Below are 25,729 nucleotides of genomic sequence, written 5' to 3'. Positions count from 1 at the left end.
AGTTTGCTGCAGCTGCACCAACAGGTCCTGCAGTTGTAATACTGAATGTAGCAGAACCAATCTTGCTCACAGCATTGCATTATAATGCAATGGCCGTTTCAACCCAATTAGCAGTGTTATACCGACACTCACCTTATCGACTTCCAGTCGCAACTTATCCCGCTCCAGCCTGACTCCTTTGAGATCCATTGTCACCTCCACATTCTCTCTCAGAACACGGTCATAGTTACCAGCCTTTGTCAGGATGTCGTCATCAAGCTGTCAACATAGTAACCACATTTTCACTAAGCTGAAGTTCACTCTCATTAACCTCCATTTGTCTGTCCCAACTTCTGCCTCTTACCCAAGTAATGAAAGAATTGCTATTGACAGATTTCAGACATCAGACACGCAGCCAGCAATGACTACCTTCTTAGGGCAACGGGGCGGTGGGGCAGCCTAGTGGTTAAAGCGTTGGCTCGTCACGCCGAAGACCCGGGTTCGAATCCCCACATGGGTACAATGTGTGAAGCCCATTTTCTGGTGTCCCCAGCCGTGATGTTGCTGGAATATTGCTAAAAGCGGCGTAAAACCATACTCAGTCAGTCAGTCTTAAGGGGACAGTGGGTGCTCATTCACGAGATTCAAATGTACTTTGTCTAACTTATATTCTTGAGCACCAGTTCTCTCTTGCACATGAGACTCATGTGTACGCTGAGGGTCTCAATAACCAGAGTTCTGCTGTCCAAAACAAATTTCTTAGTACAATGTGAGCACTGTGTGTCATGTAAGTTTGATGTAACAGAAATTCATCAGTGTTTTACCTGTGTGGAGCTGCCACCTGCAGGTCGTCTACGTCGCAACTCACTCAGAAGCTCCTGTTTCTGCTCTTCCAGCTGCTCAATGGTCAACCTGACAGACATGAAATACATGTAGTAGTGTACAAGTTGTACAGCCTGCAGTCTTGGTATGATCTAAATACATGTAGTAGGGTACAACTTGTACAGCCTGCAGTCTTGGTATGATCTAAATACATGTAGTAGTGTACAAGTTGTACAGCCTGCAGTCATGGTATGATCTAAATACATGTAGTAGTGTACAAGTTGTACAGCCTGCAGTCATGGTATGATCTAAATACATGTAGTAGTGTACAAGTTGTACAGCCTGCAGCCTTGGTATGATCTAAATACATGTAGTAGTGTACAAGTTGTACAGCCTGCAGCCTTGGTATGATCTAAATATCAAGCGATCAATACTTCATCTTTTGTCATTTTTCCGCACCATAAATAATTTTTTAAAGTACATAGCAGACAGAATATCGAAACATGAAATCCTCAAAAAAATTTACCTGGATGATGTCAAGGACACATCTCTTTATAACTTAAATAATGTAATGAACGTGCCAGAGGGATAGGTGTTAAACACTTTCACTTGTCGGGGCAGAGGCAAGTTGATCTTTAGCCCCAAGTTTAGACCAAACTTGCCAAAGTATAAAATAGAAATCACACGTGATGCATGTTCATAATATGGCCATTAAAGGGGATAAAACATGGAAAGTTCTGATTCTTCTACACCACTGCCATGGAACAGTATTTAAGTATAGTAGTCTATGTATAGAATGAACACACTTATTACGGACTGATGTCTATAACAAAAGGGTTTGTTATTTTGCTGTATATTTCAGTCGAAACACATATAATCATGATTATAACAAACCAAAATAGTAGTTCCTCTAGGTTTGTTATAACCATAGTTTATTGTACCTAAGCAAATTACAACTTTCAAATAAACCTTGAAATAAACTTTTACATTTTTAACCAAACTATCCCTTTTTAACAATCTGTCTGTCAGGGACACTCAATTTGGAATCCAAAATCAACCTTTGACTGTTCATAAAGAAACAAAACAATCTTCCCACTAGGTGCCCCGACTGAGGTCTGTCTACTGACCTGGCCTGCTGGTACTCCCTCATCAGGTTGGCATCACTGGTGTGAGCCTGGCTGCCGGCCGGAAACCTCTCCAGAACCATGATCTACAGCAATAGAAACAACCTCTCTCAACTACAGTCTACTACTTATGTAAAACATTGTGCCTCATGATTGACCCAGAACTCTGTAAACTGGTTAATTTGATAGGACAAACCTCTTCGGATTCACATCTATATACAGATTACTTCAGGCATGTTGGCTGTGATAATTCAAAATGTAAAACCAACAACTTTCTCTCTCAGCAATACTGTTAAACTGTACATTGTAGTCTGTAAGACGCTACTATCAGGGTCAGTTTACATTCTGCTACAGATGGTATTAAGGTATGTTTTACACAATAGAATCTGTGAATGTTGCTACTGTTCTGCAGCTTACCTTTTTCTGCAGCTCGTCCTGGTGCCTGATCAGCTCCTGTTCCCGTTCAGCTGCATCCTTCAACAGCTTCTTTGTGTCTGACACTATCTTGTTCTGAATTGAAATAACATAACAAGTGTGAGAAGTGCTAGTAACACTTCACTAAAACATAGTATGAAAATTATCCTATATGCAAATCCTGTCTGTCTCAGTCCCTTCTCCCCACCATTCATCTTCTTGCCACTCCCACATCCCAAATATTCCATCACTTTCAACAACTATTCTATACAACATCTTTTAACTCATAACCACACATTCTTCCATACTATTGTTCTTCTCTCAACCATTCTTCTTCACACCCTTACAGTCTGTACCATCATCTCCAGTCCATCATGTCTTCCCATCACCATCTGTCTTTGACTGCCTCCGTGGTGTAGTGGTTAGAGCGTCCGCCCGGAGAGCGGAAGGTCGCGGGTTCGATCCCCGACCGCGTCATACCAAAAGACGTTAAAATATGGTACTTGTTGGTCCCTGCCTGGCGCTCGGCATTAATGGGTACAACAAGGACTGGTCGGCTCGAGTCAGTATAATGTGTCTGAGAGGGGTATTCATTCTTCACTGCGGCATGGTATCTCAGTGGGCTAGCACTATAAAACCAGCTTAAGTCTGGGCTAGTACAAGCAGCCGCACATACACATACACACGCATGCACGTTCGTCATATGAGCGAAATATTCTCGAGAACGACATTAAACCCAAATTCACCTCACCATCTGTCTTTCCTCCATCCACTTCTTCCATGAACCTTCCTCCCACAACACATCTTTTCATCACTCCTTTCTGAACATTTCTCCTCTTCTTCATGTTACCCCTTCCATTCTTCCTCCTATAAAACCTTTCGTCCACAAACCATTCCTCCCCAAGTCAATTTCTACAAACCATCTGTATTCTCTATACCCCACTTCTCATCACCCTTTCATGCCACCATCCATTATTTCAACCACACATTTCTCCTAACGCTCTTCCTCCACCAACACACCTTCTTCTCCAGGTCCTGCTCCAGACCCTTGATCTTCTCCTCATACATGCGAGTGACAACGGCTGACTTCCAGCCCTTGGTGTCGCTGGACATGGCATTGGGGCGTTTGGCCTCCTCGATCTCCAGCTTGGTTCGAGTGTCGGTCAGCTCCTTGTGGTGGTGGTCAGACTGTAACTCTGTCGACCGCAGCTGTACACGCAGCTTCTCTGATGTCTCCTTCTCCTACAACAATATTTACAAGAAGATTGGGTGGGGTGTATTCTGGATTCCCAAATTTTCAAAAGTTGAAATGTTCTTTAGGTCTATTTTTGCTCAATTTCTAACTTTTCATCTAATTAATCTTGTTATGAGTGAAATTTAAGTCACTTCAAGAAAGCCATCCCGCCAGTGGACAACTGTATTAACATAAATTGTGTTCTTCACAACATGCATTTGGCTACAGTTCCAGAATGAGTTCTTTGACAAACTAGAATCTCCACACAGGTTGTGTAGCTACTGTAGCTCACCTTCATCAGCTCCTTCCTCATCTTCTCATAGTCATTCATCAGCCTGGCAGTGCCCTTCTGCTGGGTGGTGTAGCGGTCGCTCAGCGTGGCTCCCATTGTCTCACGCAGCTCATCCAGTTGTTTCTGTAGCATCAATCACACAGATTCTATACTATAATCCTTAATTTGACCAGAACCACTGACAATTCATACTATGATTCCTAAAAGTCATTAAAAATTTTAATCAAAAATCATTATGCACAAAAAATCTTTTAATTCACACAGTTCTTGCATAAGAAAAATATCTCCCCAAACCTTATATTTACAATACATTTAAGTTACATAATAGACACTCATGTCTTCCATAATGAAAGGATGAGGCTGGCAAACTGCATGCACCCAAATCACTCTTACCTATAATTAATTCCCTTATGACATAAAACTTAAGGCTCAACATGACTAACTATTGACTGCTAGTCGGCTGTATTCAACACAGTCATGTCCTTCACCTTGAGTGCCTCATTCTCCAGTTTAAACATGGCCGCCTGGTCTGTGGCGCTGTAGCCTGGAGCCCTCTTCAGCTGCTCGTTCTCCATCTGTAGTCTCTCAACTACTCTCTTCAGCAGAGCAATCGTCTTCTCAAGTTCCCGGTTACTCTTGCCACTCTCACCAATCTACATTAGCATAACCAACTTAATATCAACATCAATATAACCATTTTTACAATCAATATAACCATAACCAACTTTACACCCTCGCATCAGCATAACCAACTTTACACCCAACATCAACAAAACATTTCAGATTTCCAATGCTCACCCTCCTGATGCTGGTGTTGGAGGACCCAAGGGATCTGGCGGTGTCGCCACTCAGCTGGGCATTCTCCATCTTCAGGGCATCTGCATATCGCTGCAGGTCCTTGATACGATCCTGCAGATGCCACACAATATAGGGATTAAAAACAAGTATTAACTGAGGAAGATTTTCGAAAAAATTAGAATGAAAATCTCACTCATAGCTGGGAAAGGAAATCCGCAATCCAAGCAAAAAATTGAAATTAGATCATAACCAAGTACATGACAGCATGTTCACCTGATCCCTATTATTGAGATAATGTATGACAAGAGATTCCCGACAGGATTCCCCACAACAGATTACACAGATATTTCAAACTACCTTCATCCTGGGCAGGTCTTTCCGAGCCTGTTCTGCTTCGAAGCGGAGTTCGATATTCTCCTCCGACAGCTTCAGGACCTGGCGCTGGAGGTCCTGGTTCTTCTCAAACAACTTTTGGTACTCGATGGTTGTCACTCCGCCACTCTGGAGGCAGAGACACAGGTTTGACAAATTATGCAAGGTGTAGGTTGTTCATCCTTAGGTTGTTCACTAGACTATGTTCTATTAACTTGCTTAGAGTACATGTAGTATTACAGCTTAATGAAGGTATAGTTGAGTGAGTGAGTGAGTGAGAGTGAGTGAGTGAGAGTGAGTGAGTGAGTTTAGTTTTACACTGCTTTTAGCAATATTCCAGCTTTATCACCACAGGGACACCAGAAATGGGCTTCACACATTGTACCCATGTGGGGAATCGAACCCGGGTCTTCAGCGTGACGAGCAAACACTTTAACCACTAGGCTACCCCACCACCCTGATGGTGTAGGGTACCAGAGGGAGTGAGATGTTTTTGCTAGAATGACTTTTTATACACATGGATATCTTATTAACCTGGATGTTTTTGAGCCATCTGACTTCATGAAGCATCCTAATTTAACCACTTTCTACATAAAAAACCCTGCCTTAACTGTTAACCAAATAGTTTATTGTTTTTCTGAGGCTGGACATACTGTGGAACAATGAGCCAGGGCTCTCTCCAGCTGATCCACCTGCTCACTGAGCTGCTGGTTGCGGAGCTGAGTCTCCTTGTAGGATGTGTCCCGGTCCATCACCAGCTGGCGCCGGAGGTTGGCCACCTGGTGGACATATGCAACAACATTCAACACCCTGTGGCTATCTGGTGGACGGATAAAACAATTCAACATGGCAGCTACAGGGGTGGAAATAACCCATTGCCCGATGCCCGAGTCCAGTGTTTTTTTCTGTTGGGCAAGCAAATTTGTATATCATACTGTACCGGTGTCCAGTTGACTTTCCAATATTAATTATGTTGTTTATTTAAAAAATCAACAAGAAAACGGCCGGTATAGTGGAAAAATTATCAGGGCAAGTGATTTTACATGTGCCACTGTACCGGAGTACACTATCAATGTTAAAGTTATTTCCACCCCTGAGCTATCTGTTCAAATCTAGCAGCGATCTGTTGGACACGTACAACATTCAACACATACCAGCTATCTGTTGGACACATACGACATTCAACATCTAGCATCATAAGGAGGACAACCGGAGCACAATGTTCAAACACTGTCAAATGCAATCCTTAAAGATTCAATATCTGTTTCTCTTATCCAATATGGTCTTCCCACATTCACTCTTATCACTGCTATGTAATTTGAGTGTTACAAGAGTTACCTCCTCCTGCAGCATGTAGTTTTTGTTCTTCAACTCCTCTGAGTCATGTCCGGCCTTTCCAGGGGGCGCTGCACTCACATGTGACACGGTGGTGCGGGCAATGGCACGGGACCTGGCCTCTATGCTCTCTTTCTCGCGGTTAGCTCTGTGGGAGACAGAAACATGGTCAATCATGAATGTGTGCTGGAGACAATCTGTTAGACTCAATCTACTCATATCGACCCGGTGTCTTCTCATGAAGTCACCAGTAGGGGGAACACTATTCGCACTAAGTCACTGGCGATTTTGCTTTGAAGTTTCTAATCCAATCAGGATTAACGGATTAGGGATTAACGGATTAGTCAGTTGGGCACTCGAGCTAGAGGCGCTAATGAGCTGAACGGTTAACTGTAAATAACATGACATTTATTAGTGAACTCTGTTCAACAATTTTATGACAAATATAAATAGATGGTCCGGACCACTTTCGTCATTAAGTCCTACCATGGCAAATGCAAAAGTTCATCCCATCTTCGAGAGGCGGCAGATATCTTTGTTCGGGTGGTTTCATGTACAGAGTCAACAAAAGGAAACATGATGAAACCTTAGTATGGAAGTGTACGACCAAGGATTGCCATATGACCGTGACCGTGACTATTTAGCGAAATTCGCACGAAGTCACCCAGTAGGGATTAGCGTTTTACCAAGTTGGTGACTTTATGAGAATAAACCATCGACCCAAGTCTGAACTAGTGTTGGGAATTGGTTGAAATCTCACAATTGATGATTGCTTCATTACCAACAAACAATCATCGAAAAAAATTGGTTACCGTCATTTTTCAGATTTTCCTATCCAGGTTGTTATTGCAGATATGTATAACATGATGCAACTTGCTACTTTAAAGTGATGACTTATATATCATGAACATAAACTTTCTGGAGTCTTCAAGAAATATTCAGTCATAGCTTTTCAGTTAGTGAAGTGATTTCTCTATGAATTAAACACATTTTCAGGCACTGACAACTTCAATGATATGTTCCATTGTCAAGTATTTCAAAACTAAAAAAGTAGTTTATGTTCGATTATGAGAAAATGTGATCGATTGCTTGGTTGTTTGGTCATTGCGACCAATCTTCGATTATTTCAATTAATCGGAACACCACTAGTCTGAACTGTCGCTATGTAATTGTGAGTTGTGGATTGTGAGCATCACATCATTCAAACAGATGGCATGTTCTTCACAATGACAGGATCAGTTAAAACATTTCAACATATCCTGAACCATCAGTTCATATATCAGGGTATGAATTTCCCCAACATTCCAGCCAGACCACAGGGCTGGTTAGATGTAAAACTGTAAATCCTGACCAAAACTTACCGGTCCGCATATTATTTAGGTTTGACAAGCGATGTAGTTTATCATCCAATTGAAATTCATCATTTATTTTTACAAGTGAATTGATAATGATTTATTATCCTGAAATATCATGAATATCGTCATATACATGTCTAAATTTCAACCCAACCGTCGGTCAAGTGAGTCTGAGAATCTGGCAGTCCGTGTTGAAAATAACCCGTCCCGGGCGGTCGGGCAGGCCGGTATTTCGAACGCTGCATACATACAAACAGATGTACAATAGACAGGAAGTGTTCAGTGCACGTGCAGTAAACTACATTTATACCAAACATGCTTGTTACCAACTGATGGATTTAACAAACTTTTTTTGTACCCATCATTTGCTTTATACCTCAGTAAAAATGAGTAAAAAACTACAGTTATAACTAAAACTGTCACTTCATTATAACTATAGTCTACTGTATGTCAGGAAAAATGTAATCTACAGCAACATTTTAGTTTCCAATGGATCTTAGACTGGACAACAGTTTGTGAAAATCTGTACCAAATCCTTTTCCTTGTCAGTGAAGAGTTTAATCAAATCACAGGTTTGAATCCCCACCTAGAGCAGGACTGTAGACGATTTTAGAACATTGGAGTATCATCTTCTTTACAAAATTAAAATTTAGAAACTTAACAGACCTTGGAACAAAAGACAGATAAATTAAAACTCTCCATTTGTACAGACATTCAACTGGTATAAGATATTACTAATTAAACAATACCTCTTAGGATTATGGATGACACTGAATGCTTTCATGACTAATAAAGAATGCACATTGCCTGGTTAGGAGAATGCAGAGAAACACCCACTGAGGAGGCAGTTCTGATAAACAGTAATCAAACTAAATCTAACATGAACATGACATTCATGTTGCCAGGTGTAAAGCCATGTAACCAATAGTAATGGTGAAAAGTGGAGATATTTCTGGAGTGTCCAATTCCATTTAACACCATTTCTCAACCTCCTTCATTCTATGTACAGATTTCCATTACAGTCAGTCCAAGATGTACTGTATTACAGAAACAGAGTCAACACATGTCACTACCTAATGCACCCACTAATCAATATTTCATTTCCAATCAGACTGTTTCTCATAAATCAATAACATCACATAGGTGTCTCAAGTTGCAACAACAAACAGATCAAAGGAAACCATGACTGGGCAAGACGTAACCTTAACCTCCACACAAACAATTAAGAAGTTGTTATCAATTAAAGTGATATATCTTCATGTTTTTGCAATGTCTACAAACATATCAAAGACCTAAAGCATTAAAGAGTATTGAAATGCAGACACAAACAAAGTCAATTTCACTGTCAGTCCATGTTTGAATTAGGAGTAATTGTAACTGTCAATGATATTTCTTTCAGTCATACACTTAAATTCTGTCAATGCATACATGTACTGGCTGCCTATGTCATATGGACGTTTACTACATACAGACTGACATGTCAAGGCATATACATACAAATCAGCCGGTGCCCTGTTTTCACAGCTAGTCCCCAGTCCAGTCCATGTCCCTATGCCTATCAACTGATCACTGAGCAGTGTGTAGCATTGTTGACACAACAAGCACCTGTCTGTGAGTGACTGACAGCTATGTACAACTCACTCACATGTCTGGACATGTCACAACAACCTCATACACTATAGTCAATTTCAGAAAAGTCAGCGCAGGGCTAGCTTTTGTTGAACAGCACAACACAATAGTGACAATATCACTAAAGAATTTTTGTTACAGATAGAGACAAAGAACAGGATTTAAAGAATATTAATTGGTATTTGGCTTGTGAAAGTATTGATCATTGAAAGCCCATCTTCAAAAGATATATCAATTAAGTTTGTTGTGGTAGTTGGAGTCAAGTGTTTGTCTCTGATTGGAAACATGTCCAGAGTTTAGAACTTGAAACCATATCACATATACTTCTTTAGATTTTCTTCCTTAAGATCTTGAAATTAAAACCTGTGTCATCTCTGTGCTCATGATTGCAATGGGAATGTTTAGTTTTAATTACTTCCTTCAAGTAAATACTGGAGTTTCTACTCAACTATATGTGAATCTATCATTACACACTTATACAGATTAATGAATCCGATTTGTAGCATAGGTCCTTAATCTCAAAACACAGCATATAGTTTATGATAACAATTGCTTCTGTTAAAGTCCCATAAACTGACAAGCCAGGTACTGTAACACTTAGAAACTTCCAGTGACGCCACTCACTCTACTGTCTCACCAGGTTCTCCTTTTGGGCAAACAAGTAAACCTCTACAGCCAGTTTCATATGGGTTTATTCTCCAAGAAACTCCTGGGAATTTCTATCACAGAACTGCCCCCAGTCTGTGGATTTTCTGAGGAATAGCCCTTGACTTTGAATGATTTTTACTCGTTTTGAAGATTGATGTAACTTTGTCTTGCTATTACTGAATAAGATTGTAAAATATCACATTATTGAAAACTTCCAATACATTGCTGATGCCAGGTTTTGAACCTGCAACCCTTCGATTATTAGCTTGGCAGTTTTACTAGGTTACCAAGGATCGCTGTGATGAGTGAGATTGTTTGTCAGTATGAACCATGTGTTCCTCACAAGATGGGTATAGTCAGGGGGCATAGGGATATTTTGGTTCAGATTCTTCCAAAAGCACCAAATTTGGCACAGAGGTAGCTTAAGACATACTAAAATTGATTTCTAATGGCGCCACCCAAAGAAATGGTTTAGCCTCATAAATTGTCATAAATTGTACATAATCATGTTGTATACAAATGAAAGACAACAATAAAGAGCTTTACAATGATATATATATGAAATTTGTGTGAATGATATTAGAAGTAAATTGGACCAAAACATCATAAATTGTCATACAAAAAATATCCTCTTTCTTTTCTAAGAACATGTTTTTTTATAGTCAATTGATTTATGAAGAAAATGCAAGAAAAATATAGCTTGGTTCAATGAGCATCTACATCAATCGAATTAGTATGCCCACCAGGTTTCCTTCATATCGCTGACCTCTGTGCAGAATGCATACTCTGAATATTGCAAAGAATGTCATGGGTCCAAATGCCTTCAACATGCCTCTAGCTCCCTGACTAGGTAGGCTGGGCAGCACACGTGCAGGACACAGGTAGCATGTGCAGAGCATGAGCATTGACCGTGCAAGGCAAGGTATCGGCTGCCAGTCGGATCCCAGTTGATTTCAAGAGTAAATACCAAATATCAAAATTATATCTAAAGTATGTATTCGGTTGGTTCATAAGTTGGATCAAAACCGAGGAGGAGGTTTTGTTCCTTCACATATAATCCTCTTGTCTTCATTCATACCTGCATATAGCTCCTGATGTAACAATGCACAAATGACCCAGGTAATGTTGGATTTCCTTCACCACTTGCTGATCATGTGACAAAGGACAAAATGGCTTGTAGCAGTTGAGTGGCACTCTCCTACCCAGAGTTCCATGTGACCAGCATAGTACCTCTGCCACAGGCCAGAGAGATGTGACTATCTGTCACATCTTGACGATTCGTCACATCTTGCACAGTCCATTCAATATATTATACATATTTTTTAGCTCTTTTATTTTTGACAAGTCTACACATTTAATTAAACATCTTTGATAGAGTGGTTTAGTTTCACTGAGAAAATAGCCTTAAATGTGTAACACTATTTCGATTTGCATAACGATCCTTTGTCTACATCCTCCGTTGTATAATGGTAATATCTCAGTCAATGACATCACCCTGATCACCAACTGGTTATGACACAGAAAATATGAATCAAGAGGTGTGCAGACTAGAATATAGGCTATTGTCAATTTGTCATACACTTTGCACAATGCCATACCAGCAATCTGGCTAAACCAATTTTCTAAAATAACTATCTTTTCCCCATAAAAATGGATGCCAATATATAAAAGCAAGGTTAAGAAGTGTATACAATCGTTTCACAAATAAACCAAAAGGCAATAATACACGTGATAACAGAAAAGTTCTGAACTTAACCATGAACGATATACAGTACACTATTTACAGCATGCTTGTCATTAAGCACAATACTTTCCATGTTTTCAGAAAGGCTAAAATGAACACTGCCCTGTGTAATGTCCTACACCACCATCCTGTGTAATGTCCTAAACTACCACCCACCACCATCCTGTAATGTCCTACACCACCACCATGTAATGTCCTAAACCACCACCCTGTAATGTCCTACACCACCACTCTGTGTGATGTCCTACACCACCACTCTGTGTAATGTCCTACACTTTACACCACCACCACCATCCTACCTACCCACCACTCTGTGTGTAATGTCCTGTGTGTAATGTCCTACACCACCACCCTGTGTAATGTCCTACACCACCACCCTCTGTCTGTGTAATGTCCTACACCACCATCCTAAATGTCCTACACCACCACTCCTGTGTAATGTCCCACACCACCACTCTGTGTAATGTCCCACACCACCACCACCTGTGTAATGTCCTACACCACCACCCTGTGTAATGTCCACCACCTGTGTAATGTCCTACACCACCACCTCTGTGTAATGTCCTACACCACCACCTGTGTAATGTCCTACACCACCATCCTGTGTAATGTCCTACACCACCACCCTGTGTAATGTCCTACACCACCACTCTGTGTAATGTCCTACACCACCACCCTGTGTAATGTCCTACATACACACCACCCACCACCACTGTGTAATGTCCTACACCACCACCTGTGTAATGTCCTACACCACCACCCTGTGTAATGTCCTACACCACCACCCTGTGTAATGTCCTACACCACCACCCTGTGTAATGTCCTACACCACCACCCTGTGTAATGTCCTACACCACCACCCTGTGTAATGTCCTACATCACCACCCTGTGTAATGTCCTCCACCACAATGTCCTACCACCACCACCACCCTGTAATGTCCTACACCACCACCCTGTGTCCTACAATGTCCTACACCACCACCCTGTGTAATGTCCCACCACCACCTCTGTGTAATGTCCTACACCACCACCCACACCACTGTGTAATGTCCTACACCACCACCACCTGTGTAATGTCCTACACACCACCATGTCCTACTGTGTGTAATGTCCTACACCACCACCACCTGTGTAATGTCCTACACCACCACACCCTGTGTAATGTCCTACACCACCACCCTGTGTAATGTCCTGTGTAATGTCCTACACCACCATCCTGTGTAATGTCCTACACCACCACCCTGTGTGTAATGTCCTACACCACCACCTGTGTACATGTCCTACACCACCACCCCTGTGTAATGTCCTACCACCACCACCACACCACCACCCTGTGTAATGTCCTACACCACCACCCTACTGTGTAATGTCACTACATCCTACACCACCTGTGTAATGTCCTACACACACCACTCTGTGTAATGTCCCTGTGTAATAATGTCACCACATGTCCTACACCACCCTGTGTAATGTCCTACACACCCTGTGTACATGTCCCACATCACATACCCTGTGTGTAATGTCCTACATCACCACCCTGTGTAATGTCCTACATCACCACCCTGTGTAATGTCCTACATCACCATCCTGTGTAATGTCCTACATCACCACCCTGTGTAATGTCCTACATCATCATCCTGTGTAATGTCCTACATCATCATCCTGTGTAATGTCCGACAGCACCATCCTGTTTACTGGCCTGCACCACCACCCTGTTTTATGTACTACTGCACCAACCTGTCTAATGTCCAAAGTCTTCCAGCATCACCCTAGCCTAGTGGTTAAAGCGTTGGCTCGTCATGCCGAAGACCCGGGTTCGAATCCCCATATGGGTAAAATGTGTGAAGCCCATTTCTGGTGTCCCCCGCCGTGATGTTGCTGGAATATTGCTTAAAGCGGCGTAAAACCAATCACAGTCAGTCAGTCAGTCCAGCATCACCCTAGGTAATGTGCCAGAGTACCACCCTGTCCACTGTTGTCCAGCACCAATCTAAGTCATGTAAAATAAAAGTACTCATCAAATGTCCTACAGAAAAGCCTTGTGTAATGTCCTACCTTTCTAGCGCCACCTTTGACAGGTCATTGGCCTTCTTTATCTTGTCGAGCTCTGCATCCTTCTCCCTAATCTTCACTTTCATCTTCTCCACTGTCCTCTGCCACTTCTTGCTCTCCTCCCACCGAGAAACTTCCTCTGTCTGCAAGGAGGAAGAATCAAAACCATTTTAGAACAATGAGACTAAACACTATAGTTCTTACTTTATAGCTCAAAAGCATATTCATACCTCTACTGCTAAATACTTTGCCAGTCATGTCCTAAAGCTCACTCAGCATTACACCTTGAGTCATGTAGTCTAGAAAAAGTTTTACCTTGGCACGATCTTCTTTTTGTTCATATGGCTTTTCAGCTGTCTGGCGCTTCTTCAATTCATCCTCTAGCAGACGTACTCGGCGACGATGTTCATCCAGTTCTTGTTGCTTCTCAAACTCTCCAGCTCTCTGTAAGATAACATCCGGATTTCAATGCATTGTGACCATACCAGACATATCCTACCAGATAACTCTCCCATCAGATTGTCCTATAAAAAGGCCTCTAAGATTGACTGATTCATACAATCTACATCATCTTGTGGTATCATCAACTTGTTAGAGGATTTACCTGCTCCCCTAACCAAGGTCAAGGTGTGTTCCTACTGTTCTTCATCCCATCCACCTGTGCTCTCTTGGCATGCAAGCTCACCATGCCACCCACCTGTGCTCTCTTGGAATGCAAGCTCACCATGCCACCCACCTGTGTTCTCATGGTGCTCAAGCTCACCATGCCTTCCACCTGAGTTGTCATGGTGTTCAAGCTCACCATCCCATCAACCTGTGTTCTCAGGGTGTTCAAGCTCACCATCCCACCCACCTGTGTTCTCATGGTGTTTATACTCACCATCCCACCCACCTGTGTTCTCATGGTGTTCAAACTCACCATACCACCCACCTGTGTTCTCATGGTGTTCAAACTCACCATCCTACCCACCTGTGTTCTCATGGTGTTCAAGCTCACCATCCCACCCACCTGTGTTCTCATGGTGTTCAAGCTCACCATCCCACCCACCTGTGTTCTCATGGTGTTCAAGCTCACCATCCCACCCACCTGTGTTCTCATGGTGTTCAAGCTCACCATCCCACCCACCTGTGTTCTCATGGTGTTCTCACCATCCTACCTACCTGTGTTCTCATGGTGTTCAAGCTCACCATCCCCACCCACCTGTGTTCTCATGGTGTTCAAGCCTCACCATCCCACCCACTGTTCTCATCATGGTGTTCCTCACCATGTGTTCTCATGGTGTTCAAACTCACAATCCTACCTACCTGTGTTCTCATGGTGTTCAAGCTCACCATCCCACCCACTGTTCTGATGGTGTTCAAGCTCACCATCTCACCCACTGTTCTCATGGTGTTCAAGCTCACCATCCCACCCACCTGTGTTCTCAGGGTGTTCAAGCTCATGGTGTTCTCATGGTGTTCTCTCACCATCCCACCCACTCCCACCACCCACTGTGTTTCTCATGGTGTTGTTCACCATCTCACCCACCTGCTCACCATCTCTCACCCACCTGTGTTCTCATGGTGTTCAAGCTCACCATCCCACCCACCTGTGTTCTCATGGTGTTCAAGCTCACCATCCTACCCACCTGTGTTCTCATGGTGTTCAAGCTCACCATCCCACCCACTGTTCTCTTGGTGTTCAAGCTCACCATCTCACCCACTGTTCTCATGGTGTTCAAGCTCACCATCCCACCCACCTGTGTTCTCATGGTGTTCATCCTCTCCACCTTCTTCTCCAGCTCATCCACCTCATGTTCCAGCCTATCCTTCTCCCGCTTGTATTTGTTGCAGCTCCGTTCTTTCTGGGCTGAGCACAGAAAACATCAGCAATGTCAGAACACACCATGTCAGGACAGTGGTTTAACACAACAGACTTACAAACACAGCATGCTATCATGGCATCGGAACACACCATGTTACAGCACTTTACAGTTACAGCACTTTAGGAACACCATGTATGTCATGTATCCCCAGTGACTGGATACTATTCCAACTCTCAAGTGAATGTACTAGAGTGATTGATGTAGGGATATACCTTGAGTCCTGTATTTCAGGGTCCCTTGGACTCATACTCTTAATTTTCAGGGGTCCGGGACAACAAAATGGGGGTCCCAGACACTTACATATTATTGTTAATACTGTTATCATATTATCACTTAAATTGTTACAGTAATCAAATTGCAAATGATACCATAACTCAGTGATAACTTATTGTTACTTGATTGGAATTTATACAAAAAGTATTTGGACTTTTTCTGCACCCCTGTGGACACGCTACTAAATTCCGTTGCGTCCATTGTCAATGTTTATGATTGTAGGAGGAGAGAGAGAGAGAGAGAGAGAGAGAGAGAGAGAGAGGGAGGATGTGATGTGTATGGACCACCTCACTATCAGAGACTATTGTTAGGTTTTATTGTCTTATGAGTCAGATTAATGACTATGTAGCATATAAAGATGAGTTAGAGTGAAGACACTCACAGAACTCTTCCGCACGTCCTCCAGGTCTGTGTGCAGCGTGTGCTCGTTCTCCTTCCTCTTCTTGATCTCCTTCTTCTGTCTCTCCATCTGCAGCTGGAGGTCCTCGATCTGCTCCTGTAACACACAATCAATCCACACTGTACCTCACACAGAGGGACAATGTGGGGTGCCATGACACTGTCATAGATTCGTCTACATACCTCAACAGCCTGTAGGGTAAATAGGTCACACTAAAACAAATGTACCACAATCTGAGAGTGAAGCTATTTCCCACTACTCATCGTGATCTTTTCAGTCTGTAATGGGCTTGCAAGGGATTGTTTCCCAGTATTAGCTTCTACCTTGATTGTTACACATTGCAAGATGTATGAGGCTGTAGTGAGTATTTGGATTATGACCTATGTAGGGTAGGGCTGGTCAGTTTGTCACCCATAGGCGGATACAGAGGGAGGGTCTGCAGGGTCAGGGTATGTCACCTACACACTCTGCTTTTGTGTGTGTTTGTTAAATACAATTGATACTGGTGTAATGAAGTGTGCACCTCCTTTCTCAATGTGTGTACCCCCTTTCTAAAAAGTATCTCCGCCCCTGTCACCTACCTCCATCTACTTGGTGTGCTGGTCTATAAGTCTCTGTATGTCTCTATATGTCACCTACCCCCATCTGCTTGGTGTGCTGGTCTATAAGTCTCTGTATGTCACCTACCCCCATCTGCTTGGTGTGCTGGTCTATAAGTCTCTGTATGTCACCTACCCCCATCTGCTTGGTGTGCTGGTCTATAAGTCTCTGTATGTCACCTACCCCCATCTGCTTGGTGTGCTGGTCTATAAGTCTCTGTATGTCACCTACCCCCATCTGCTTGGTGTGCTGGTCTATAAGTCTCTGTATGTCACCTACCCCCATCTGCTTGGTGTGCTGGTCTATAAGTCTCTGTATGTCACCTACCCCCATCTGCTTGGTGTGCTGGTCTATAAGTCTCTGTATGTCACCTACCCCCATCTACTTGGTGTGCTGGTCTATAAGTCTCTGTATGTCACCTACCCCCATCTGCTTGGTGTGCTGGTCTATAAGTCTCTGTATGTCACCTACCCCCATCTGCTTGGTGTGCTGGTCTATAAGTCTCTGTATGTCACCTACCCCCATCTGCTTGGTGTGCTGGTCTATAAGTCTCTGTATGTCACCTACCCCCATCTGCTTGGTGTGCTGGTCTATAAGTCTCCTGTATGTCACCTACCCCCATCTGCTTGGTGTGCTGGTCTATAAGTCTCTGTATGTCACCTACCCCCATCTACTTGGTGTGCTGGTCTATAAGTCTCTGTATGTCACCTACCCCATCTGCTTGGTGTGCTGGTCTATAAGTCTCTGTATGTCACCTACCCCCATCTACTTGGTGTGCTGGTCTATAAGTCTCTGTATGTCACCTACCCCATCTGCTTGGTGTGCTGGTCTATAAGTCTCTGTATGTCACCTACCCCATCTACTTGGTGTGCTGGTCTATAAGTCTCTGTATGTCACCTACCCCCATCTGCTTGGTGTACTGGTCTATAAGTCTCTGTATGTCACCTACCCCATCTGCTTGCTGTGCTGGTCTATAAGTCTCTGTATGTCACCTACCCCCCATCTGCTTGGTGTGCTGGTCTATAAGTCTCTGTATGTCACCTACCCCCATCTGCTTGGTGTGCTGGTCTATAAGTCTCTGTATGTCACCTACCCCCATCTGCTTGGTGTGCTGGTCTATAAGTCTCTGTATGTCACCTACCCCATCTGCTTGGTGTGCTGGTCTATAAGTCTCTGTATGTCACCTACCCCCATCTGCTTGGTGTGCTGGTCTATAAGTCTCTTGTATGTCACCCACCCCCATCTGCTTGGTGTGCTGGTCTATAAGTCTCTGTATGTCACCTACCCCCATCTGCTTGGTGTGCTGGTCTATAAGTCTCTGTATGTCACCTACCCCATCTGCTTGGTGTGCTGGTCTATAAGTCTCTGTATGTCACCTACCCCCATCTGCTTGGTGTGCTGGTCTATAAGTCTCTGTATGTCACCTACCCCATCTGCTTGGTGTGCTGGTCTATAAGTCTCTGTATGTCACCTACCCCATCTGCTTGGTGTGCTGGTCTATAAGTCTCTGTATGTCACCTACCCCCATCTACTTGGTGTGCTGGTCTATAAGTCTCTGTATGTCACCCACCCCCATCTGCTTGGTGTGCTGGTCTATACGCCTCTGTATGTCACCTACCCCCATCTGCTTGGTGTACTGGTCTATATCTGCTTGGTGTACTGGTCTATAAGTCTCTGTATGTCACCTACCCCCATCTGCTTGGTGTGCTGGTCTATAAGTCTCTGTATGTCACCCACCCCCATCTGCTTGGTGTGCTGGTCTATAAGTCTCTATATGTCACCTACCCCCATCTGCTTGGTGTGCTGGTCTATAAGTCTCTGTATGTCACCTACCCCATCTGCTTGGTGTGCTGGTCTATAAAGTCTCTGTATGTCACCTACCCCCATCTGCTTGGTGTGCTGGTCTATAAGTCTCTGTATGTCACCTACCCCCATCTGCTTGGTGTACTGGTCTATACGTCTCTGTATGTCACCTACCCCCATCTGCTTGGTGTACTGGTCTATAAGTCTGTGTATGTCACCTACCCCCATCTGCTTGGTGTGCTGGTCTATAAGTCTCTGTATGTCTCTGTATGTCACCTACCCCCATCTGTTTGGTGTGCTGGTCTATAAGTCTCTGTATGTCTCTGTATGTCACCTACCCCCATCTGCTTGGTGTGCTGGTCTATAAGTCTCTGTATGTCTCTGTATGTCACCTACCCCCATCTGTTTGGTGTGCTGGTCTATAAGTCTCTGTATGTTCTTCTCCTGACTGGCATCTTCAGCATGTGCTCGGACATTATCCTGTGCCTGGGTCACCATGTCTGCTCTCAAATCTGTCAGGGCCTTGCTGAGCGACTACAAACAGAAGACAATTATGGAACTAAATGAGAAGTTCAAGTATTTTAATCACTGCCACTGCAATCTGAATCAGTCACCAGTTTATGTTCCAAATGCAACAAAAATCTTTTTCACCTATCACCAAACATAACACATTTATATGGTCTAAGTCACGTGAATTTCAGATCAGAAGAAGTCTACTACTTGCTTCAGTAGCAAGGTATTATGTTTATGTTGCTATTTCCACGATTAATGTGGGCTTTTCTGCGTTTTTCTGCACAGTGGGAAAGTTTTCTTTGGTAGGCCTGAGTAGACAGTCAGAAGGATGGATCAGTGTGTTTTGTAGAACTTGAATACCATTATCACGCGATTAATGTGGAAGCTTTTCTGCATTTTTCTGCACAGTGGGAAAGTTTTCTTTGGTAGGCCTGCTACTAATGTCCATTATCCTATTGTTAAATGTTTTTCCATGTATCCATTGGGTTTACCATTCAGCATTGTCCATCTGACAGCTGATAGCAGAAGCTGGTCTGTGGTCTACTCACCTGATGCTGTTTCTCCTTGAGAGCCAGCTGGTTCTTCAGCCTCTCTACCAGGTTCTTCATGGTCTGTGTTGGAGCCTTGAGTTGGAGTCCTTCAGTGCTGCAATCTCATCATTCAGGATGTCCATCTCTTCTTCTGTTCCCAGAGCTGGCGGCGGTAGTCATCGATCCTCGAGTCCCTCTTGGCCAGCTCAGCTTTGATCTCTCACTGTATCTGGAGACAAAACATGGAGGAGAGACATAATTGAGTGGGCCCTAAACACTGAAACATCTTTTGGGCTACCAGTTCTTGGAGCACCACAAACTGACAAAAACTCCCTCATGAAAAGCATCTGAAGATTTGTATAATTTGTTGACTGGTTGTGGTGTGTACCTCTCTTTGTCTGTGCTGTGCATTCTGTCCGTCTGCTGCAGTTTGGCTCGCAGTGTGATGATCTCCTCCTCCTTGAAGTGCATCTTCTCACTGAGAGCTGCGATGGAGTTCTCCTGCTCGGCAACCATGTCCTCCAGCTCCGTCAGGCGGGCCAGCTGAAGCAGATACCAACATCAGTATCAGGCAACACACAAAGTGAAGCCTGCAGCACATATAAACCTCACAAACACGATTAATACCAAGCTTACCATCTGATACAAGCAGATGCTGTTATCCTCTCTTGTGACAAGCATGTGTACTGGGGACGTATTCCATCCTTGAATCCCACAAGGATGATATTAACATGCATTAACACAGTCAATTTCTTGAACTGAACCCAGAATTACTGAGAGGAAGTACAGTCCAGTCTTGTGCACAGCTGTAGTTACTACAGAAACATAATTTTTACAAACCTGGAGAGGTTATGAATTCTTTGAAGAAAAGTCCTCCTTGGGGTACATATAAGCATTAAAATGTCCATTTTAAAAGCCTACGACAGTTGTAACAATATTTCAATAAAATATTTTACCAAACAAAAATCTCGTTATGTGTGGTGAGACCACCCCTACAGGGCCCCGTAGAGGGCCCCCTACAGCCAAGAGCAGGTAACTCTGGCTGTGTACCTCGTGACCTCACTTTTCATGCTGAGCGTGTCAGACAGAATGAGGGGAGGTGGGCGGCGTACCCAAGGAGGACTTTTCTTCAAAGAATTCATAACCTCTCCAGGTTTGTAAAATTCTTTTCAGAAGAAGTCCTCCTTGGGGTACATATAAGCATAAGACAGACTCCCCAGCGATGTTGAGTCGGGAGTGGTATTCTGTCTGCCTAACATACCCTTCCTAGTTCAGTCGAAGGCACAGCGAAGCCGACAGAGAGAAAGTACACTCACCTAGTCACCTGACCGCTGATGTCAATCAGGCGGGGCTGGCAAGGCGGGGAAAGGAGCCACAACCCGATGGGCTATTGGTGGAATTTATAAAGGCGGACGCCAAGTCCCACCCCCAACCATCAAAATGGGAGGGAAAGTATGGGGCGAGTCCAATATATATCCCTCAGCAACCCAAACCAGCGTGGTGCAGGGATGAACACAGTGACTGTAGCGGTGATAATGTCGCTACATACAGTAAAACCACCACCAATGTGATACCACCACCGATAAAAATTGGGGAATTTATTAACACCTACACCATGAGAAAAGCAAAGCGTGATTTCTAAGGCTCATTCGCTAGAGAATCACGACACTGCCCACTGGTGAAACTGTCTGGCCAAACCGAGCACGCTCCCGTGAGGTGTTTGTCCAGCTGATAGTGGCGGATGAACGTGCTCGGGTCGGCTCCAGATAGCCGCTGAGCAGATCTCTTCAATGGGCAGTGCGCATGCTTTGATGATGTCGCCACTGCCCTAATAGAATGAGCTTTTAAACCCTGAGGGATGGTTAATCCTTTGTAAGAGTAACTTTCGAACAAATGGCAGAGACAAGCCACCTAGATATGGTCTGCTTGTTGGCCGAAGACCAGCCTTGCCACCGCTTATAACAACAGAACAGCTGCTATCTTTCCTGATAGCAGCCGCTCGCTTGATATAAGCCTTGAGAGTCTTACGGGACATCTAAGGCGTGAGCACGCCAAGAGAGGTACGGACGATGGAGGCTGAGTGAAAGCTGGCAGTTCGATGGGCCGCCAAGATATATGAAAGGCCTCTCTGCGATACCTTAGGGCGGGTAGGAGTCTGGCAACGAATACTGACTCTGTCTTTGTGAAAGACAGTCAGAGCAGGATCCTGACATCGCGATGGATATCCACCCACCCGCCATGCCAGACGTTACGCCACAAGAAGGGCAGCCTTCCAACTTAACAGCTGGAGGAAAGAGACGACAGATCGCGGAAAGAGAGGACCGGACATCCAATCAAGAACGATTGACCAAGTCCCACGGGGGACTAATCCGCCCGGACAGTCGGACGGATTCTCACGTCCACGCATACTAAAAGCTGCGCTTTGGTACGAGGGGTGCTGCCCCCAAGAGAGCACCGTCGGCAGGGATATGGAAGGCAGAGATTGCCGTGGAGTAGCCCGGATAGTAAATGAGCGGCTAAACCGGGCTTCTAACCGAGACTGCAAGAACTCCAGTACTTCAATTACAGCTAGAAGAAAAAGGGATCAAGAATCCCTCTGCCGACACCAGTGGCGCATAACAGGCCCATCTATCCTCATACTGAACGTTTGTCGAATCCCTCCGCTGAAGCCAGAATTGTGCTCTGCAACTGGTGCAGGAAATTCCGCCAGCGTGGAGGCGCATTCGGACAGAAGGCCAGGCCACCCACTGAATCCTGGATTGAGAGTGCGGCGCCCGTTCTGGGATAGTAAGTCCGGCCGAAGGGTAATAGTACAGGAGGCTGAGCCAGAAACCTGAGTAGTACCGGAAACCAGCTTTGAGCCGACCAAAGGGGTGCAAGGAGCACAAGAAGTCGAGCTGGTTGGGGTGGCAAGCTGCAAGAGGAACTTTGGGAATCAGGGTAGCGGCGGGAATGCCCACAGAACCCTGTCCGGTCCAATCGAAGCTGGAAGCGTCTTGGGCGATGGCTCTCGGATCCGTATCCGGCAGAGCAAACACCGGAATCTGGTTCGTCCCCCAGATGCAAATGCAGATCCACCTGGAACGACCCGAACAACTGGGAGATAGCCCCGAATATCCCCGATGGAGCATCCACTGCAGGGGCCAGGATACCTCGCAGAGAGTGCATCTGCTCAACGCTGTCCGCCCCTGGGAGATAAACAGGCATTACCCGTATGTCCGAACTGGTGCGCACCAGAGCAGAAACTGCCATGCCTCCTGCAGAAGAGACGGAAACCGCATCGCCCTGCTTCAGGATGCAGGTCATTGCCGCCTGGTTGTCCATCTCGAGACGGACCACACGGCCTTGAACCTGCTCCCAAGTCGCTTGAACACCAACCTGACTGCTCTCAATTCTAGCACATTGATGTGCAGTTGCGCTCGCTTCTGTGACCACAGGCCTGAGACCGACAGGGCGCCAGCACGCCCCACCCTGTGAGGGAAGCGTCCGCCTGAATTGAGAGATCTGGCGATGGGATGTCCAAAGGGAGCCCCTTGATAAATTCCCTGCCAGTGTCCACCACCGTAAATGAGGAATTAGCCACCCTGGAGTGTGGAGAATCAACTCAGTAACTCCTGCACCCACATTCGAACTAGAGCCTGCTGAATGGGTCGCATCCTCAACAGCTGGCCGCTAAACGATGTCCACCGCTGCCGCCATGTTGCTCTAACAACTGGAGCCAAGTCCAGCTGAGGCCCTGGGAACTCTCGAGAAATTGTAACACAACTCTCTGGACTTTGGTGACGGTCCGAGACAGGGGAGACAATATCCTCGCGCTGTCTCGAACTCGGCCCCAAGAACACCAGATCCTGGGTGGGAACCAGTTCTGATTTCTTGAGGTTGATAATCCAGCCCAACTTGGTGAGAATACTCATCACAGCAAGTGTCGCCTTCGACTCAAGTGAGTGGCAAGCGCATCTAAGGAGCCAATCGCCTAGGTGCGGGGTGACAGCACCTGCCCTGTGACCTGGCTACCTGAGCTGGAATTAGCATGAGTTTGGTGAACACCCTGGCGCTGTGGAAATGCCGAAGGGTAATTCGAAACTGATAGCACCTCCGTCGAAGGAAAACCTTGAGGTATTTCCGAACTCGGGTGCATAGGGACATGGAAGTCTCGCGTCTTTGAGGGTGGCATCGATTGATCGTGAGCCAATCTCCTTCTCCACAGACCGAAATCACCGTAAGCGCAGTGTTTCCATCTTGAATGACGGTACCTTCTAACATGTCGCTTCAGACCTTTGAGGTTTAGAATAGGCCTGAACCCTCCGTCCTTTTGGTGACAAAGGAAATAAGTTGAGTAAAACCCAACATTTCTTGTCCCACAGGAACCATCTCTATGGCTGCCTTGTCCAGCAAACGACTGGACCTCGGGCATCGAGCACTTCCGCCTTCTCTAGGGCAGCCGGCACTGGAGTGCAACGGATCCCGGAGAAGAGGGGGGTCTCGCCCACTGTGGCAAGTGGCCTTCCTGAGTGTGGACAGGACCCAGGGATTGACGCGGACTTTTTCCCATTCCGACAGGAAGAGGAAAGTCGACCACCCACAGGGATATGTGGCAGGAGACATTGAATACCGGACTTTGGCAGTACTCTGACTGCTTGGTCTGGTACCAACAAGGGCCTCGGAGGAATTATAGCTGGGAAGCCGGGCTGACTTCCCCTTCCTCTGAAAAGGCTCCTGGGGCCGTGGCCTTGCCCTTGCCCTGCCTCTCTGCCCTTACCCTCCTCAGCGACTGCAAGGGCTGAGCCCATTTAACAGATTCCTTCGCCGCCGCAGAAGGATATCGCGAGGAGACAACCGGGGTCAGCGAGCTTAGACGTGTGAGGCTGTTCCAGCAAGGGCTTAGAGTCCTTGAAGGTTGAGACAGCCTCCATGCCCCCCGACTACTGTAGCTGCCCCGGGAACAGGGTAGAACCCATCCGGAATGGCAGCGCAGCAGAGCCTGTTGCGTGGCAGGCTTGCAATACCTCGCCACGAGAAAGCCAGGCTTAATGGAGGCCCATCACCGCCGACATCATTTGGCAAGCCGGCGACCTGATAGAATCGCGCCAGATGTGACTGTACCTCCGTTAATTGCTTAGCCAAGGTGGAGGGAGACGCATCTTCCTCCACCCCACCCACATCCAGTAGTTGCCTCTGCAACACCGTGAGATGTAGGCGAATGGATCGTCACTTTGAGGCATTGAACCGCATTATGCGGTATTGCTCTTCAAAGGATCGATGGCCCGGATTTAAGCTGTAGCGTTAGCTCGTGAGCGGCGGAAGCCCGGCGACCTTGCTTGGCTGGCCATAGAATTACCAGGACGAACCCCCCAGGGCGACGGATGCGTAAACACAATCGTCAACCACTGGGGGATTGTAGAGGCAAGCCTCCCCCATGAGGTACCGACGGTCAAGTTCTGGCAAATCGAACCTGGACCTGGTACCACAGAGGAGGGGGTTGATTACTTCAGACAAGACTGAGGGTAATATCGCGCGCCTTGTGTCCCCACCTTGGTGGGAGCAAAAGCCTCCCCTGGGAGGCGAAACTCCTGAGGGTCGGGTGCGCCAGTACTGACCACTACCTGGGGCAGGACAGAAGCATTACGCTCCCGTACCTGCCTCAGGGACGCACCGAGCGAAACCAAAGGCGTACCCAACTCCTCCCGACCCTCATCCTCCTCCATAGCCTCCTCGAATCGATCCTCAATGAGTGAGGTCTCTGTTTCCAGAGAGAGCTCTGAGGGATCATCCGAGGGGTCTACAGAGAGGGACAAAGGCTCGAGCAGAGCCGGGTTGCCCGGCACACCCGACCCAAGACTGCGAGACTGAGTCGCGGTGCCGTGATGAGGAAGAGCCCGTGCTGGGATTCCTCAATGGTAGACAAAATGATCCAGACACCGAATGGCCCGGCCAAGCCGGCGCAAGC

General features: G+C 45.5%; 1 protein-coding gene across 1 annotated transcript in view; it reads right to left on the bottom strand.

The window, feature by feature from the left end:
- Nucleotides 1-25,729, bottom strand: part of LOC124286548 (centrosomal protein of 290 kDa-like) — a 101,091-nt gene that overhangs the window by 1,098 nt on the left and 74,264 nt on the right. Inside the window, 20 exon segments of the mRNA XM_046722917.1 lie at nucleotides 133-258; nucleotides 804-891; nucleotides 1,929-2,011; nucleotides 2,343-2,435; nucleotides 3,360-3,581; nucleotides 3,866-3,988; nucleotides 4,354-4,518; nucleotides 4,664-4,774; nucleotides 5,021-5,164; nucleotides 5,689-5,814; nucleotides 6,374-6,518; nucleotides 13,802-13,941; nucleotides 14,114-14,242; nucleotides 15,538-15,642; nucleotides 16,313-16,432; nucleotides 19,136-19,273; nucleotides 19,801-19,880; nucleotides 19,883-19,924; nucleotides 19,927-20,005; nucleotides 20,155-20,325. Coding sequence (XP_046578873.1) covers nucleotides 133-258; nucleotides 804-891; nucleotides 1,929-2,011; nucleotides 2,343-2,435; nucleotides 3,360-3,581; nucleotides 3,866-3,988; nucleotides 4,354-4,518; nucleotides 4,664-4,774; nucleotides 5,021-5,164; nucleotides 5,689-5,814; nucleotides 6,374-6,518; nucleotides 13,802-13,941; nucleotides 14,114-14,242; nucleotides 15,538-15,642; nucleotides 16,313-16,432; nucleotides 19,136-19,273; nucleotides 19,801-19,880; nucleotides 19,883-19,924; nucleotides 19,927-20,005; nucleotides 20,155-20,325 — 2,430 coding nt within the window.

Source organism: Haliotis rubra, unplaced genomic scaffold (genome assembly GCF_003918875.1).
Source record: "Haliotis rubra isolate DU_JTF1 unplaced genomic scaffold, ASM391887v1 Scf386, whole genome shotgun sequence".
NCBI classification, from domain to species: domain Eukaryota; kingdom Metazoa; phylum Mollusca; class Gastropoda; order Lepetellida; family Haliotidae; genus Haliotis; species Haliotis rubra.
This window is presented reverse-complemented; position numbering and strand designations above follow the sequence as displayed.